Source organism: Abramis brama, assembly GCF_963993115.1.
Source record: "Abramis brama genome assembly, chromosome: 11".
Taxonomy (NCBI): Eukaryota; Metazoa; Chordata; class Actinopteri; order Cypriniformes; family Leuciscidae; genus Abramis; species Abramis brama.
This window is the reverse complement of record NC_139973.1, coordinates 34,125,625-34,145,051: the sequence shown is the minus strand read 5'-3', so window position 1 is coordinate 34,145,051 and position 19,427 is coordinate 34,125,625. Positions and strand designations below refer to the sequence as shown.

The 19,427-nt window shown below is 37.4% G+C and overlaps 1 protein-coding gene across 4 annotated transcripts in view; it reads left to right on the top strand.

The window, feature by feature from the left end:
• Positions 1–19,427, top strand: part of als2b (alsin Rho guanine nucleotide exchange factor ALS2 b) — a 31,567-nt gene that overhangs the window by 1,094 nt on the left and 11,046 nt on the right. The window contains exons 2-23 of one of the 4 annotated variants that reach the window (XM_084128960.1): positions 163–215; positions 333–481; positions 1,573–2,630; positions 4,156–4,332; positions 5,162–5,309; positions 5,850–5,900; positions 7,750–7,918; positions 8,098–8,194; positions 8,285–8,362; positions 9,810–10,004; positions 10,176–10,347; positions 11,021–11,210; positions 12,401–12,466; positions 12,618–12,780; positions 15,142–15,273; positions 15,456–15,584; positions 15,780–15,803; positions 18,522–18,592; positions 18,687–18,753; positions 18,840–19,042; positions 19,131–19,196; positions 19,277–19,375. In XM_084128960.1, coding sequence (XP_083985086.1) covers positions 199–215; positions 333–481; positions 1,573–2,630; positions 4,156–4,332; positions 5,162–5,309; positions 5,850–5,900; positions 7,750–7,918; positions 8,098–8,194; positions 8,285–8,362; positions 9,810–10,004; positions 10,176–10,347; positions 11,021–11,210; positions 12,401–12,466; positions 12,618–12,780; positions 15,142–15,273; positions 15,456–15,584; positions 15,780–15,803; positions 18,522–18,592; positions 18,687–18,753; positions 18,840–19,042; positions 19,131–19,196; positions 19,277–19,375 — 3,521 coding nt within the window. In that variant the 5' untranslated portion in view covers positions 163–198. The remainder of the gene's footprint in view (positions 1–162; positions 216–332; positions 482–1,572; positions 2,631–4,155; positions 4,333–5,161; positions 5,310–5,849; positions 5,901–7,749; positions 7,919–8,097; positions 8,195–8,284; positions 8,363–9,809; positions 10,005–10,175; positions 10,348–11,020; positions 11,211–12,400; positions 12,467–12,617; positions 12,781–15,141; positions 15,274–15,455; positions 15,585–15,779; positions 15,804–18,521; positions 18,593–18,686; positions 18,754–18,839; positions 19,043–19,130; positions 19,197–19,276; positions 19,376–19,427) is intronic. The other 3 variants (XM_084128962.1, XM_084128961.1, XM_084128963.1) reach the window with 3 other exon arrangements.

Genomic DNA, 19,427 nt, shown 5'->3' with positions numbered 1-19,427 from the left:
AAGCTGTTTTCACTTCTGTAATAATCTCTTGAAGGTCTGTATTACAAAGCATTCATGAATTACAACTTATGTTCAAGGGGTTGTGTGGTGACAGTTTTAAACAAACAAGTTGTTGGCAAACCTTTTGTTGTGATTCAGCATTTGTCACCCGTTCTCTCACAGGACAATCATCTACGGTGACATGGGGAACGTTTAGAGATGGAGAAGCAGATAAGGTGAGTGTGTTCAAAGACAGAATGCCAGCAGGGTTAAACAAAGAAGTGTTTGTATACTTAGTGCTTGTGTCTTGTCTCATGACTTCTCTAAGAGTGTGTGCATCCCTGTGTTTGTAGTTCTAGTGAGGAGGACGGTTCTGGGGAGAGGGGTTTGCTCCACACATGGAGGGGATACTCCTACAGCACCACACCAGAGAGGGTGCTGCTGTCCCGGCCCGTGCTCCAGGCTGCCCTGGGAGCTAGACATGGTGTTCTGCTAGTAGAGGGTAATCCATTTATAATTCACATGCGAACGAGGCATAGATACACATGCAAATTTGGCTGGGAATCCCTATAGATGCAAATAACTAATATTTGATGAGCTTTTAGTTTAAAGTCAGTGTCAAATTAACACTATTTATTGATGCTATTTATGTTATGCTAAATGTGTGCAAGTCATCTCTTTTATCAAAATATAACAACATCTGCCTTTAAATGTTGTGAGAGGTCTTGGTTATGTTAGCACAGTAATTTAAAATACTGTCATTATTTACTCACCCTAATGTCAGTACAAACCTTTATTTCATATTCATTTTATTTTATATTGGGGTGAACTATTCTAAAATGGAAAAAATTAATAATTTGAAAAGAGACCATTTGGATACATTGAGGTATTTTCGTGGGTCAATGGGAGCCTGCGCGACGATTTCGGCAAAATGTCACAGGCAAAAAATGTCTATGTCTGTTGAAAATAGTGTAGTGACTAGTGATGTATTAAGCACAGCTCACACAGAAGTCACTTTCAAAGTAAGCTGATTTCTGTTGGTCAACACGGCGAATCTACGTGACCACGTGAATCCGTCGCGGAATCTGTGTCAAAACTCACTCTTATAGGAAATTCAGGAAATTTTGCCCTCATGCAGATTGTGTGGATTCCTATTGAAATTACTACATTTCACCTGTGAAAATTCGCCAAACAATGGTATATGTGACCTCACCTTAAGATATTTCCTCCGGTATGTCTTCTGTAATTATGACAAAGCAGCTTTTTTTCATTTTTATTTACAGAAATTAGGAATGTAGAAATTAAATTAAGCAGGATTCACGCTGTGATCCCAAAAGTTTCAGGAATTGTATATTCTTGAATAAAAACAATTGTTATTGAGAGAGAAAGTACTTTTTATTAAGTTTGATTATTTTAATATAAGTCATCCTATGGCCCCCTTTAGAAGTTTACTGAGGTCCCCTAGTTGGCACCAGCCCCTTGGTTGAGACCTGCTTTAAACAGATGCTTGTGAAAAGATAAAACTATTGCTTCTCATACATTTTGCAATGATATTGCAATCCAGATATGTAATAATTTCTATACTATATTTAGGGGGACAAGTCTACAGTTTTGGTGAGTTGCCTTGGAAACAGAACCAAACATCATCAGTAGTGACTGAGCCCGTTTTGGAGGCAGTGCTTAGCGAACAACATGTTGTTTTTGTGGCTGCTGGCTCCGCCCACAGTGGAGTAGTAACGGAGGATGGAGGCGTGCACATGTGGGGAGAAAACGCTCATGGCCAGTGTGGCCTTTTGGGACTCTCTGTTATCCCTAACCCCACCCCTGTGGGCGTACTTGACTCTGAGTCCACACCCCCTCAGACGGTGAAGATCCTGGAGGTGGCATGTGGGGACCAGCACACTCTCGCTCTTTCAGCCAAGCATGAAGTCTGGGCGTGGGGCAGCGGGTGCCAGCTGGGCCTGAACACTTCCACGTTTCCTGTCTGGAAGCCCCAGAAGGTAGAGCCCCTGGCGGGAAGGCACGTGTTGCAGGTGGCCTGTGGAGCCGCTCACAGCCTGGCTGTGGTGCGAAGTTCTGAGGCTCTGGTTCCTCGGAAACCCCCTCAAGACAAGTGCGGTCAGTGCCATCAGCTGCTGTACACTATGACTGACAAAGAGGACCACGTCATCATCTCTGATGGCCATCACTGTCCACTAGGTGTTGAGCTGGACAGCGGCGAGACCAAGTCTGCATTAGAGGGCAGCCCAGAACAGGTTAAACAAGGCAAGAGCTCTCCTACAGAACCTGTTCCATCCATGTCCACCCAGATCCCAAGATCACCCAGCTCCAGCACAATCCCTGAATCTACACTTCTTCCTGACAGCACACCTGCCTCTGAACCCCAAATTCAGGTTCCTGCATCTAGCCAAGAACCTGTAGAACCAACCATAGAAGTCTCGACTGAACATGAATCTCCGGTCGCAAATGGAGAGGTTTGTGTGGAAGCCTCAGAGTCCTGCACACTTGAGCCGGACAGCTGTCGAGCCGCAGGGGGGAAGTACTCCCCATTCCCCGATGAGCAGGCCGTGAAGGCCTATCTTAAGAGACTTTCTGATCATGCCCTGGCAGAGCACATCGCCAAGACTCCCAGCACACTTCATTCTGCTCAGGTTAGTCTCTGGCACAACAGTAGCTACGTTTACATGCATCCAAATAATCCATTAGTTGGCTCAATCGGATTGAAAAGCCTTCATATAAACAACTTAATTGGTCTGATAGAGCTCGATCTGAGTGAAATGTCGATCGGAGGGAAAGGGGTGGTGTAGACCTGATATAATTTGATTAATAGGAAAAAACTAATCAGATAAAACCCTTGAATAGGACTCTTCTCAAAACGATTTAACATTTTAACCTTGCACACTTAAGCAGTGCTATGATGCGTATGTTGACCAGAGCCCTTTTATTTAATAAGATCTCTATAAACATTTTACTTCATACGAAATTGCATATGTTTATTAACATGTTATGAACTGGTCAGTGGAGGAGACAGCTTGTCATTTTTTTCAGCTTTCCTTTTAGGTATGTAATCAGGGCATTATATCATGGTTCTGGTGACATAATATCAGTGGCTTTTTCCAGTTCTGTGAATCAGATTGCAAAATTTAGGGTTCATATAACGTTTATAAGCAGAACATTCAGAATATGAAATTGGATTGGACTAGTACATGTAAACATACCTAATGCCCAGTAAACATTAAGTTGATAAATGAACACTCTTAGATGGATTTCAATACATACATTTTATTAACTTTTTCACTTAAAATGGTGCGATCATTTTGAAAAATAGCAGTTAGCTCGCTGTACAGAATGCATAGGGTAAATGCACCAGTATTAAAATTCTAGCTGATACTGATAACTGATAACTGGCCTGCATTATAAACCCAGTACTATTTTGTCTAAATTAGTTAAAAATAAACACCAACAACTAAAATAGGTAATTGTAAATGTTAGAAGTGAGTTTGGGCTTTACAACATTATAATGTATTGTACAGTATACAAAAATGGAGATTCTGTTGAAGATTACTTTTAACAGTATTATTAAATTTAGCATTTAAAAAAATAAAATAAAATTTAAGTCAGGCAGAAGTAATCTAAATGGAAATATCTATCATATCTATATCTCTTTATCCAGATCTAATATAAATGGTCAAAGGGATAGTTGGCCCAAAAATTTAAATTCATAATTTACCCCAGAATTTAAATGTATAATTTACTCATCCACGTCATTCCAAAAATGTATGATTTTCTATCTTCTGTGGAACATAAAAGAAGGTATCATGAGAAATGTCTCAGTGTTTTTTGTCCATACAATGGAAGTCAGTGGTCACTAAAACTGTTTGGTTACCAATAAATGGTCATATAGGTTTGGAATGACATGAGGGTGAGTAAATGATTTGAACAGAATTTGTCATTTAAACTGTTAGTTCGTCAACATGCTAAACCCCCCGAGAAGTTGACAGCTTCACTTTTAACAAATATTATAGCTAAAAATGTCTATAGTTAGTTAAATACACTAGCTGGCCATCCCTGTCCAACAAGTCGACCATCCCAAGCCATCGTAATTCAAACTGTTCAATTTCTTCTAAATGTGCAATTCAGAGCTCTCACGTCTAGCTCATATCTGTCCTATCACAGCTCTCCATTGACCCTGGTGATCCTATCACCTCTGACCCCTTGATCCCGGTCGCCCAGTCTGTGACTCCAATGGGCTCTGCGTTGAACAACTTGATGGTGTCCTGTGCCTCTGCAGTGGGGGAACGTGTAGTGTCCACATATGAAGCTCTCTCTCTGAGAAAAGTCATTGGTTACTGGGTAAGTGTATTTTCCAGTTTTTATACTGTATGTTAAATGTTCGTTACATTGACATGCCAGAATCACGCTCTTTAAACATTAAACCAACACATTTTCTATATAATTATGTCATTTTCATACTTGCCGCTTTTATTGTAAAGAAAATGAAGGATGATGATTGGTGTAACGGTACATGTATTCAGTTCGGTTCATACAGTCAGACGACAAATACAGTCAGTCACAGGCGATCCACACTCCAATCCAGAAGGGGCGCGTGCACGGTAATGCAACGCTGTTTGCTAACCACCACAACAGGAAAAAGCACAGAAGAAGAAGAACAGATGATCTCTGCATTGATATGTTTACTTGTAATCTCTCAACCATTGTTTCAAACGCAGAAAGGCATCAATAAAACAGCTTGAGAATATCTCGCATAGCATTAAATTTACCTCAGGCAAGTCATATAGTGTCTATCTCCTCTCTAGGGAGAATTTCACTAAATATATGCACTATATTAGCTTATGTATTCATTATATTTACTTTACCCATTAGTAATGTCTTAATTATTTTAATATATGTTTATATAAATTTGCTATGAAAACAAGTTATGACTGTAACTGTGTTAATGATTATATTTCATTAATGAATTGGAGAAGTTAATGCACAACCTGCCTCATGTGAAATTAACATGTGTTTTTTTTCATTTGAGTGTTGTACCGAATACCCCTGCTGTACCGAATATCGAATACTTCAATACCGAAGTTCTTACCGAACCGTCATGTTTGTGTACAGTTACACCCCTAATGATGATCCAGCTATGATGTGTTTGACCAGAGTTGTTTTGCTCCAGGCTCCAGGAGAGGGCCGTGAGCGAGTGGAGGAGAGACTCCGTCTGGAGGAGCCCATGCAGGGGAAGAAAAGCTCCAGCCTGGGGGACATCCGAGAGGAGGAGGCGGAGCTCAGCCGTCGCCTGTCCCTGCCTGGCCTGCTCTCTCAGGGTACACACGCTCTCCTTCTCTTACACCCAGTGTACCGTCTCCGTAAGTCTGCGTGGGGATGTGCATCTACGCTTGAGTTTTCATGAGCATGGACTTGTTATCGAGCATCTTACGGAGTTTTGCCTTTTCTGTCAACACGCTTGTTGTTTCTGCTGCAGAGGCTATGAATAACTAACAACTCCATTCCTTTTTGTGACAAATTTCATAAATATTTAAAGAAAATGGCCTGGTTTTATAATCATCTGAGTGTAGAGGGCGCAACGAGACTGTACCACTCTTTAGACCCATGTGAACCAGAGGGAGGATTGCTATGAATGTATTCTTTTATTAGTTGAATATGTTTAATCATAATCCTGTGCAGTGTGTTAAGACTTAGTTCATTCAGTTCAAAGTAAAACCCTCCAAATCACCGATTGGCCAACTTAAGCGAACTGTAATGTGTTTGTTAACGGCATGGTTTCTATCGCCATGGCTCTTCAAATTTCTACCGACGAGACGTGTGGACAGGTTTCCCATATATTGCTGTTGCCATCGTTACAGACAATGCAGCATTTGAGGTGACGGTGTGGGCATCCTACACAACATCTGAAGGTATTTATATGCAGTTGCAGTTGTACAAAGCGTAATGTTTAGATTAGAAGTAGATTTATTAGTGAATCTCACAGAAAAAAAAAAAAAAAAAAGAAAAAAAATGTTTTTAGCATAAAAGAAAATAAGCTTATTTTTGAACTATTTGCATTATGATTATGATCATTTTCATGACATTTAATCAAGCACATTTTACACCCAAATTCTTATTACTGTAATGTACATTTGCCATCACTTTAGGTATTTTTTTTTAAATTTAAAGTTGTTTTTGTAATTCTCATTTTCTTTGAGTCTCATTTGATTATATTGCAATTACAAATTTAGAAATTAAAAATTGTAATTTGTAAATACTTTTTAACAATATACTGTTTTTATTGTAATTTTAAGCAAATAAAAGCAGGTTCGGTGAGCATAAAGACTTCTTTTAAAAACAATAAAAAAAATCTTACACAACCCAAACTTTTGAACGGTAGTGCATATGTTAAAAGAAAATATTTTTTACAATTAATTATTTGAATAATATTTTTGAGAATTTTTACATTAGAGTAATTGAATTTGGGTGAAAATGGGCATAATTTTCATAAAAATGTCATAATGAAGAAAATTCTTGCTTGTTTTAATTAAAATATAAAAAAAAAGTTATATTTGTGTTTGGGAGAAATATGACCAAGTCATGTTGTTGACACTTTGTGCGATTCAATTTAGCGAGAAGTAGACCTTCTGATTTTTAGTAACGAGCAGGTTGTAGATACATGAATACACCCCCCTTTTAATTTATGTAATCAAAACTTTCCAGAAATGTCAGAAACGTTCTGCTCTGGTGCTTTGCATGTTTTTAAAGTGATTTACATTTAGTTTGCTGAGTTAGAGATTGTGATATGAGAAAATGTTTTGGACCTCTCTGCTCATGAGGCTCCAGGACACACTCTTAAAAATAAAGTTTCTAAAAGAGGGAAGAACCATTTTTGTTTCTCCAAAGAAGCTTTCAGTGAACAGTTCCATTTTCCAGAAACATTTTCTTCTTAGAATCTAAAAACATTTTTCCTCTGTAAATAACCTTTTATACAATGAAAATGAATGTTCATGATTCTTCAGCGAACCATCGATGCCAGTAAAGAGCCTTTATTTTTAATAGTGTACCTCAGCCTGGTTGTGTGTTTGTCTGAGTTCATAAATCCGCTGATACACAGGCTAGAGAAGACAATGGCGTCCAGCTACCTGCTACAAACACACCTTTTCTTGTCTCCTCGCCCCCTCCTGCGCGACAGATGGACCCCAGTGGGGCTGGAACATAACTCAGCATGACAGCAGTCTGTGTGTGTTTATTTGTGTGTGCACCTCGCCATACCGTGTATATATGAGTGTGTTTTACAGAGTTAAACTGAAGTTGGCCTAGTCTGTAGGTCTTTGTCTGTGCTGTTAAATGATTCATGGGAATTTTCCCTATGCTCTTTGTTTGTGTTCATATAGCAGAATCAAACTAATGCATATTCTATGAGGAACAATCTGACATGATTTGCATTTTCTTATGATCTGTCTTTGTTTGGATGTGGACTGTGTTCTGCCTCTAAGGGCCCTAGCGCAAGGCGCAAGTGCACTTAGGGCGTGTCCGAATATACTTCTGCTAGTTTAACGACGGGAAAAATGGTCGGCGAATGCCCATGGGCGCAAATGCATTTGCTATTAAACAACGTGGCGCAGAACGTGAAAATGATAACTGCGTCGGGCTGAAACTAGCAAAAAACACTCGCTGCATTGCGCCGGGTGTATGATAGGGCCCTGTATATTGATGTTCTAAATTTCTTTGAATATGTTTTGTTGTTTATTCTCTCTCTCGTTCCTACTCTCTCAGTGTCTCCTCGTCTTTTGCGGCGAACGAGCCGCCCCCGTGCACGGGCCATCCCGCTCACTCCAGGAGGCATACCTGAAGCCGATGCCCACCTGCCTTCTTTGCAGACAGAAGTGTGGAGCTGGGGCCGAGGCCAGGAAGGGCAGCTTGGACATGGTGACCTCCTTCCCAGGTCAGAGTCTTCCCATCATCAGGGTTGGCACGAAGAGCTCCAGTCTTCCCTAACAACTCATGAATTACATAAGAGTTCAGGGCTTTAAATTGAATGTGCTCTGCCAAAATGAGGGCAGCCTCATTAGATGCATCACAGAGGAACCTGATGTAGTGATTTCTCTCCCTCTTTCTTTCCAGACTGCAGCCCGTCTGTGTAAAGAGTCTGAATGGTAAAGAGGTGTTGAGAGTGGCTGCAGGTGATCATCACTCTCTCGCCCTGACCGCCCAATCACAGGTGACGCACTTCATCTGCATATCTGTGGATTTTCTCTTGAGTGCTGAGTGTGTATTAGTGTAATCCTCCTGTAATGTGTGTGTATGGCAGGTGTTCTCCTGGGGATGCAACACTTCTGGGCAGCTGGGACACATGGAATCACCCACCAGCTTCCCTCACTTAGCCAAGGTATATCCACACATGCACATAACACAGAAAAATATCACAACAGGGAGGATAACATTTTGAAATGGATCAAAAGGTTTGGAAATTTTAAAATGGTTTTAAAAAAGTCATTAAAAAGGCTAATATTTGTCCATTTACAATCTATATTTTCTTCACTAACATTCAAAAGTGTTTGAAAGACAAGGGTGCATTCAATTGATCAAAATTGAAAATAAAGATATTTATAAAATTCATTTTCAGCTAAATGCTGTTCTTTTGAGCTTTCTATTCATCAAAGAATCCTGAATAAAAAAATCCACAAAAATATTAAACGGCACAACTGTTTTCAACTGTGGTAATAATAAAATGTTTCTTGAGCAGCAAATCAGCATATTAGAATGATTTCTGAAGGATCATGTGACACTGAAGACTGGAGAAATTGCTGCTGAAAATTCAGCTTTACCATCACAGAAATAAATTACATTTTACAATCAGTTTAAAATTTTAATAATATTTTATATTTTTACACTTTTTACTGTATTTTGGAGCAAATAAAGACAGCCCTGGTGAGCATAGGAAAATCTTACCGACCCCAAACTTTTGAACAGTAGTATAGTTAGTAATAATAATAATATTATTATTATTATATTTATAATATATTGATATTATATTTAATTTTATTTCTATAACCATTTGTAAATTTTATTAATTCAAATTTTACACAAATTTTATTTCTCATATCATTTCTATAACATTGTATCGATATAACAACACACATTTACTTAAATGAGGGTATACCATTCAGTTATTAAATTGGTTTAAAATTAAGCACTTTTTAATTATATAACAGAATAACACTATTCAATAACCCAAAAAAAGTTATTTTTTTCTGGTCTAGTTGTGTATGGGAATATTGCCCTGAAAGTATGGCAAGGTTAGAAACTTTTGACACTCGCGCACACCTTCCAGCAATGTGAGTCTTAAGACATCTAGTGTACAAATGTATCCAGTTTGTTTGGATGAGTCTTGGTCAGCTCCCTAATTCAGTAGTCAGAACACTGCCAAGGGTGCACTTAAACATTAAATACCTAACAATTCCCACAATGCAATGTTATAACCAGTGAGCATCAGCTGTTCACTTAAACCGTTTAAAATGAAGGATGAGTACATATTTCATGAGGCCACTGTATTATATAACATCTACAAGGAAGATGCATGATAAACAAAACCATTTAGACCAACTTGAATTGTTATTGAATTACCAATGATGGTTTAATGCACAATTACACAATCATGTAACAGTGAATCAAGTCATCAGTGTTCCCGTGTTTATTGGATTAAGGCCCTTGCTAGTGCCCAAATTTGTTTTGACATTGACAACATACTGATCCATGACTTGTTTTCTTTGTTTGTCCTCTTTTGCTTTGTTTGTCCTCTTTTGCTTTGTTTGTCCTCTTTTGTCTTTGCGCAGCTGTCAGATGGGATTCGCGTGTGGGATATCGGGGCGGGGAAACAACACACTCTCTTATTGGCTGATGGAGACTGTATGCAGCCAATCCTGTACTACAGTGGGCAGCAGGTGAAAGAAGTGGCAGAGAAAACGGAGGAGGAGGAGCCGACCGGAGAGTACACACAGCAACCAGTGCTGCTGCCCTTTTGTATGAATGTGAGCAAGCCTTTGTCATCATTATCATCATCATCATCACTTCGAATTGCTATTGTATATAATAAACTATATTTTCAGATTAATGTGCTTTAAATTCTGCACATTGATGATGTGTTATCACAGTTATTTACATAACTATGTCTCTTTTTATTGTGTGTGTGTGTGTGGTAGTTGGGCTATGTAAGCAGTGTGTGTGCAGGTGGACGGACATGTGCGGCGCTGACGGATCGTAATGTAATGGGTTTTATTGCTAGTCTGCATGAGCTGGCGGCTGCAGAGAGGAAATATTACTGCAAACTCAGCAATATCAAGAGTCTTCTGCTCCAGCCATTGCTCAAACTGGGTATGACAGTGTGTGTGTGTGTTTGTGTGACTTTCATTAACATATCTTCATTATAGCCCTGCTTAAGCTGTAAAATGATGGTCTAATTCAGTGAAAGTGTTATAATAATTTACAATCTCTTGATGTATGCAACAAGGTTATTATTTTTAACTAAATTTAAAACCATACAAAAATGTGTTACTTGAAATGAAACTAATGTCAAATAAGGCAAAATCTCTCGTTTTCATTTAAAGTTGAAGTACTAAAATAACTAAAACTAATAAAAATAACAATTATTAAATACTCTATAGACAATATAATACAAATTACAAATATACAAAACATTTCTATTATATTGAACTAAAATTAAAGTGAAAATATAAAAATATAATCTAATTCAAAATATGAACAAAAACTATAATAGTATGTTAATGATGCTAAACTAACACCTATATACTATAATATAATATGGTGTTTGTCTTGATATTTAAAGATGGCTATCTGTATGCCTTTTTTTTTATTTTATTTTTTATTATGCAGTTATACTTAAAACTGTAAGTATTTATGTGTTAGACATGTTGCAAATTTTATAGAAATAAAGCCCAAAACAAGAAATGTCTGTCCTGTGTGTCTGAATAATCATTTGGGATTTTTAGGTCTTATGTTATTAATTTTTATTTATTATTTTTTTAAGATTCGCTAAGCTCCGGCCTCGGTCAGTCCACTGCAGGGCTGCTGCAAAATCTGATTGGACGACTGAGTCGGCTGTCTCAGCTCACAGGTCAAAACTCGGCCTTTCTCACCTCTTTCCTGCGGCGTTCGCGTGATATACGAGGTCTTGTTATTCTTGACGACGCACATCTGTTCCTGGACACATATTCAGAGCAAGTATACAGCACACACACACACACGATTAAAGAATCTGAAGCATTAAGTGGTCACCTCAGCGGATGGAATAAGAGGTTGAATGTTGTTTGTTACCCAATGCTCATTAATAATGACATAACATGAAGTACAGGATTTAAATTGCTCTTTAAAGTGTACTGTGTAGATGTGTCACAGCCATCACCATATTTAACATAATATCAGACATGTTTAAATAGCATTGCCTGTTCAATGTTCATCAATTTGGAAAAAGCCAGAGCACAAGACCCCTGTTGAGTCTGACCAGATAAACACAGTATCTTGAAATCAGATTACTGTAAATCTGCTGTGTTTCTGAATTTCAGGATGTTTTCAGCAAGTTATTTTCTCTACAGAGCGAATTAACTTCTAATTCAAAAGAAATATATTCCAGCTTTACATATTTAATACTTCTAATATGATGTATAATTGGAAAAAAAATCCTCAAATGTCTTAAATCAGACAGAACCTCATTTGGACCTTTACGTTGTTCAAGATGATTATAAGTTTCGATTTTCTTTAAAAGTCAGAGATTTGATCCAGAATCAGATATCTCTAGTTGAGGGCTTTTCCCAGTGCGCCCAAGTTTTGAGTGTGTAAGGTCCTGGAAAACCTGGAGAATTTTATTTTTTTTATTTTTTTTAAAGTAACTGAAATGAAAGTGCCCCATTATGCTTATTATATTTAAGAAATTACCTTTCATGAGGTATTGTTCCCCAAAATAAAAAAGAACCGATTCTGAACTGCCTGAAGCGTGTCGTCAGTAATTCCAGTCTTACTTGCGCGAACCTATGTAGGTTTGTAACAAATTTGGTAATGCCAATGGTCTTCATTGGCTGCCCGCGAACAACTTTGACCGTCAAATGTTGTAGTTGTTGCTGAGACTGGAAGAGTTTGCTTCATACTGTCGACCTTTAAAATAGCATAATAGGGGCACTTTAAATAAAAGTCATGGGAATCTCTTTTTGAAATAGTTTTATTCTATTAACTAGAAAGTACTCTTTCTGGCTGCAGTCTCTCTATACAGTCATTAAAAAATATTGTTCTGTAATAACAAATGATTGTAAAATTCATAGGAGTTTATTGCTCAAAAATGTTGTACCCTTCTTCACAAGTCAGCTGGTTTTCCTATCTGTAATAATGCCCTTATCTTTCTTATTGTGTCATGCAGGTACTGTTGTGCTGTGGGTGATCTCTTAGTCATGGGAGGGTTCCAAGCCCTTGTCAAACCTTGCCAGTAAGTTGTATATGTGTGTGTAATGCCCTGTCCCAAATGCTTTCCAAAGCACTTGCTGCAAAATTCTAGATATGTGAAAATATCTCAAGTTAACATGATTACAGGTTGATATAGATTAACAATAATCTGTCTGTTTGACTCTGTTTTGAAGTGATGTGTTTGGCAAAGGGGCAGAGGTTGTTCAGAGGTTGTCTGAATGTTCTGAAGAGGGTTTGCCCTTGGTGGATGTTCTGCCACATCTCTTTTACCTGCCCATAAAGCACCTGCATGAATATGGACGACTGCTGCTAAAACTGGCTACCTGCTATGAGGTGGTGGGTACTCACTGGAAACACTGGAAAACTTTCATTTCACATCCATGTTTTCCAGTTTTATTGTTACAGCATGAAACCATAATGTGGTAATGTAAATGAACATTGTAATGTTTTGTTGGCTCTGATTCGTCTTCATAAACAACTAATACAACAGTGGTCTGAGAAAATACTTGTTAGAACCACTTTTGACTGAAATTAACTACAAAAATAAATAAATATATATATGTATGTATGTATGTATGTATGTGTATATATATATATATATATATATATATATGTATATATATGTATATATATATATATATATATATATATATATATATACATATATATATACATATGTGTATATATATATATATATATATATATATATATATATATATATATATATGTATATATATGTATGTATGTATATATATATATATATATATATATATATATATATATATATGTATGTATGTATGTATGTATGTATGTATGTATATATATGTGTATATATATATACAGTGAGGAAAATAAGTATTTGAACACCCTGCTATTTTGCAAGTTCTCCCACTTAGAAATCATGGAGGGGTCTGAAATTGTCATCGTAGGTGCATGTCCACTGTGAGAGACATAATCTAAAAAAAAAATATAGAGAAATCATAATGTATGATTTTTTAACTATTTATTTGTATGATACAGCTGCAAATAAGTATTTGAACACCTGATAAAATCAATGTTAATATTTGGTACAGTAGCCTTTGTTTGCAATTACAGAGGTCAAACGTTTCCTGTAGTTTTTCACCAGGTTTGCACACACTGCAGGAGGGATTTTGGCCCACTCCTCCACACAGATCTTCTCTAGATCAGTCAGGTTTCTGGGCTGTCGCTGAGAAACACGGAGTTTGAGCTCCCTCCAAAGATTCTCTATTGGGTTTAGGTCTGGAGACTGGCTAGGCCACGCCAGAACCTTGATATGCTTCTTACAGAGCCACTCCTTGGTTATCCTGGCTGTGTGCTTCGGGTCATTGTCATGTTGGAAGACCCAGCCTCGACCCATCTTCAATGCTCTAACTGAGGGAAGGAGGTTGTTCCCCAAAATCTCGCAATACATGGCTCCGGTCATCCTCTCCTTAATACAGTGCAGTCGCCCTGTCCCATGTGCAGAAAAACACCCCCAAAGCATGATGCTACCACCCCCATGCTTCACAGTAGGGATGGTGTTCTTGGGATGGTACTCATCATTCTTCTTCCTCCAAACACGTTTAGTGGAATTATGACCAAAAAGTTCTATTTTGGTCTCATCTGACCACATGACTTTCTCCCATGACTCCTCTGGATCATCCAAATGGTCATTGGCAAACTTAAGACGGGCCTTGACATGTGCTGGTTTAAGCAGGGGAACCTTCCGTGCCATGCATGATTTCAAACCATGACGTCTTAGTGTATTACCAACAGTAACCTTGGAAACGGTGGTCCCAGCTCTTTTCAGGTCATTGACCAGCTCCTCCCGTGTAGTTCTGGGCTGATTTCTCACCTTTCTTAGGATCATTGAGACCCCACGAGGTGAGATCTTGCATGGAGCCCCAGTCCGAGGGAGATTGACAGTCATGTTTAGCTTCTTCCATTTTCTAATGATTGCTCCAACAGCGGGCCTTTTTTCACCAAGCTGCTTGCCAATTTCCCCATAGCCCTTTCCAGCCTTGTGGAGGTGTACAATTTTGTCTCTAGTGTCTTTGGACAGCTCTTTGGTCTTGGCCATGTTAGTAGTTGGATTCTTACTGATTGTATGGGGTGGACAGGTGTCTTTATGCAGCTAACAACCTCAAACAGGTGCATCTAATTTAGGATAATAAATGGAGTGGAGGTGGACATTTTAAAGGCAGACTAACAGGTCTTTGAGGGTCAGAATTCTAGCTGATAGACAGGTGTTCAAATACTTATTTGCAGCTGTATCATACAAATAAATAGTTAAAAAATCATATATTGTGATTTCTGGATTTTTTTTTTTAGATTATGTCTCTCACAGTGGACATGCACCTACGATGACAATTTCAGACCCCTCCATGATTTCCAAATAAATATAATAATATATACACACACAAAATAACACATAAAATAATATTCATATAAATATGCCTTTCTTTTTTTCTTCTTTTTCTTTTTTTTTTACTTATTCAGATTGGTTGGGTTACTAATTTTGTTATCAAATGATAAACTGAACCAACCTGAAAAAGCAAAAAAATAAATAAATATATGTGTGTAATGAAAATTTTCATTCTATTCAAAAATAGCAATACTGGCAGAGCTGCAGTTTCCACTGATTTTCAGTCGAAACACTGTCATTACGTAAATCTAATTTCTGTCTCTGTGTGGCAGAGTTCTGTGGATTATCAGAAGCTGCAGGATGCCTGCTCAAAGTATGAGTCAATGGCTCTTCATCTGAAGAGGAGGAGGAAGGAAGCCGAGTGCACGCTCCACTTCTGGAAGAGCTTTCCTGGGAAGATGACCGTGAGTCACCTTGCTGTTGTCTCAGGCCCTTAGAAGCACTTTACCTGTCAGTTTAATGCACACCACACCGCCAGGTGCTCTTCCTGCTGAGCAGATCGTTTTATTTCAGTCCACTTGTGGAAGAGAGAGAGAGAACGTGAACGAAGTCGGGCTGTTCATTAAGAGTTCTCCTCTTTTCTCAGGACTCTCTTCGTAAACCATCCCGTCGGCTGATCTGTGAGAGCAGTAATAAGGCTTTGACTCTTCAGAACGCGGGACGTTTTTCCGTCAACTGGTTCATGCTGTTCAACGATGCCCTCGTTCACGCACAGGTTTGCCTCTTTATATGTACGTTTCACCGCCATTTCAGTATCGTTTCTGCTTTATCTCTGCCTTTTCTGTTGGTTTCATGCTTCTTTCCTTACTCAATGCTTTCACTTCTTTTTTTATATTCGCTTATAGGGCCAGACTAACAATCTGTTTCAAAATGACTGATGTTTTAGTGATGTTTATCTTTGTTTTGGTAGGGCATGGTCCCCTATAAGAGTCTTGTAAGTATGGGCTGTACGAATGAAGAGTTTCCTCCATAGCATACTGTCCCCTAGTGCCCAAGGATGCACCCTACAGCTGTAGTGTTTAGTCAATGCTTCTGTTAAAGGAATATTAGCAGTTAAATAAAACTTTTATTTAATGCTCGAGGCATCCAATTAATCCGAAAATAATTTTGACTCGTCCTACAGTAAAAAATATGTTTATGCTAATCAGTGTTTATTTTATTTCAAGTAATTATTGTTTTACTTTTAAATTTAGTTAACTATAATAACTGATGCACTTACAATAGAAGTCTATGGGGCAAGTCAGTTTGACTTAATTTCAAGGTGGATAAATTTCTGATTATGCGTTACATACTTAAAGGAATAGTTCACTTCAAAATGAAAATGCTGTCATCATTTAATCACCCTCAAGTTGTTTCAAACCTGAATTAATTTCTTTCTTCTGCTGAACACAAAGGAAGATATTTTGAAGAATGTCGGTGACCGGACAGTTGATGGACCCCATTGACAGTTTGGTTACCGACATTCTTCAAAACATATATTTTTTGTGTTCAGCAGAAGAAAGAAATTCATCCAGGTTTGAAACAACTTGAGGGTGATTAAATGATGACAGCATTTTCATTTTGAAATGAACTAATCCTTTAATTCCTGTGGGTGGAGGTTTGCTCCGCCAAAAAGTACTTTATTGATAGTTAGTCATGTCAGTTATGTCATATTATTATCCTTTTGCAACAGTGTGGCTGTTTCACGTTTTAAACTTGTTGTGCTGTACAGTCTCTCCATAGGCTTCCATTTGAAGCATTTAGTTTAATTTATTTGCACGATATAAAATGTATACAATAATAACTAGAAAATAGAATCCATATACTGTGCGGGGAGAGATAGAAACCCCAAAAGTGCTTATTTAAAGCCTCCACCTAAATAACAAAGAAAAAAAAGAGAGAAATTTATTATGAAATTAAAGAAAGAGCTAAATTACAATAACAAATATATAAATGTATATGACTGATTACAACATATATCAAAAACCAAAAACAAACCCTATAGGGTACATAAAATACATTTAAAAAAGCGTATTACTCAACAAACTGATGGACGAATCAAAATGATTTTCTGTGGCCACAGATGCTGTCAGGAAAGCTTAAGTTGTATTTAACTCTAAATATTCCTTTAAAGAGAATGTAATCAATTATTATAAATGACGTATATTTGTAATGAGTTCAGTTTGAACCTGTAGTTTTGACAAATTCCTGTAGTGCTTACACTCTACAGTACCTTGTCCAAAATGTCTTGTTTCTGTGTGGTCTAAAACTCTAGTAAGACGACAGTACATCTGGTTGGGTACATTCCAAGGCTTCCTGCTTGCAAATCCTTTGTTAAAGATATGTTATAACACTTATGCATAATTGTACCTGTATCTGGTTGTAATTTAAGGGGCATGTTGTGCTGGATGGTTTTATGTTATACAGTAGTGGTTCTGTTTAATGCCGATTCTTGTCTTAGTGAATGTATCAGTATTTGAGATGATAATCCATTATTTTTATCCCTGTTTTTTTTCCCTTGACACCTCTTTCAGTGTGTATATATATGTGTCTGTTTGTCCTTTCATCAGCATTATCCCTTTCCATCCCAAAAGAACAAAAATGTGCTCTTAGGAAAAAGAACAATGTTTTACATTTTAAAAAACTACAGTTATGTAAGTCAACAACTGTAAATCGATTCACAGTTGGTTTACCAGATACAGTTTAGCATGACACTTGGAAATAAACCATATGACATCCGAAATCTAAATTTCAGATATTCAGATTCCATACTTTTTTGCCTAAATAAATTAAAAATAAATCACAAATCTAGATGAAGTCCTTTAAGTATGTTTTTTTTAAAAAGAAATTAATACTTTTATTCAGCAATGATGCATTAAATTGATCTGTAAAGACATTTACATTGTTCAAAAGAAATCTATTTCAAATCCCGTTCTATTAATCAAAGAATCTTGTAAAAATGCAGCACAGTTTCCACAAAAATATTAAGCATAATAATAAGAAATGTTTCTTGAGCACCAAATCAGCATATTAAAACGATTTCTTAAGGATCATGTGACGCTGAAGACTGGAGTAATGATGCTGAAAATTCAGCTTTGCCATTACAGGCGTAAATTACATTTGAAAATATATTCAAATAGAAAACAGTTATTTTAAATTGAAATAATATTCTACATTATTATGTTTTTTTCCTTTATTTTTGATCAAATAAATGCAGCCTTGGTGAGAAAACAAAAAATCTGGTAAACTTTTGAACAGGAGTGTAGGAGTATGACAAATGGATATTCATTTTGACATTTTCCATAGATTAAATTGTAATAAAGTCATTAAGTTATTAGTGTTTTTAAATAACTTTGAGTGAGGCAAAGGTAATCTAAATGAAAAAAACAAACAAACAAAAAACAGGGGAAATACATGCACAATTAAATATTCAATATTTTATATATATATATATATATATATATATATATATATATATATATATATATATATATATATATATATATATATATAGTACATATATATATCCTAATATCTGCTGATAACTGATATGGTACTGATATATTGTGCATCACTGATCAGGAACGGGCAGCAGAATTGTGTACATTCCTAATGCATTCATTTTCAGGATATTGTTCTTGCTTTAGTTATTTCTTTTTTTAATCCCTCCCAGTTTTCCACTCATCACATCTTCCCATTGGCTACTCTGTGGGTGGAGCCGATTCCTGAGGAGAACACGGCCCTGTGAGTGTGCCAGTCATTTATATTAGCATTATTGAGCAGTAAAGTGTATATAAAACAACATATACAGAGTGTTGATTTGTGTTGTTTTGTGCAGATATGGTTTAAAAGTGACTTCACCAGAAGAGACATTCACTCTGCTGGCCTCTTCTCCGGCTGAAAAGGTAGACCCGGCTTGACTCGAAATGATAATGAGCTTTACAGAAACGAACATGCATAGTTGGTTAAACGGTGATGTCCTGCTTCCCAGGCGAAGTGGTTTCGTTCTATAAACCAGGCGGTGGAGCAGGCGCTTAGCGGACTGGGGCATGATGGGATACCGCCTTCTACAGCGGTGACACAGAGAGCAGACCCGCCCATTTCACGGACGGCATCGTACACGTTCTACAAAGACATTCGGCTCAAGGAGGCCACGTATGAGGGCCGTTGGGTCTCAGGGAAACCCCACGGGCGGTAGGTCATTGGACAGGGAACTGTGGGTGTGAAAGTCTTCTTAAAAGAGAGATGATGATGATGATGATTGGCTATGTGTGTATTCTAGGGGCGTGGTCAAATGGCTCGATGGACGAATGTACACAGGGACATTCAAGAATGGCCTTGAAGATGGGTTCGTTTTTTTCAGATTATTATGCTGACTTCTCTTATTTTCCATTTCTGGAAATATTTCAATTATTGTTTCCTTTGCAGATTTGGAGATTATGTTGTGCCGAACAAAAACCTGAACAGCTGTGATCATTACCAAGGGCAATGGAAGGATGGCAAGATGCACGGCTTTGGAACATTCAGGTTGGTGGTTGTGTGTTTTTATTATTTTTCTGTAATGTAAATGTTTATTTCT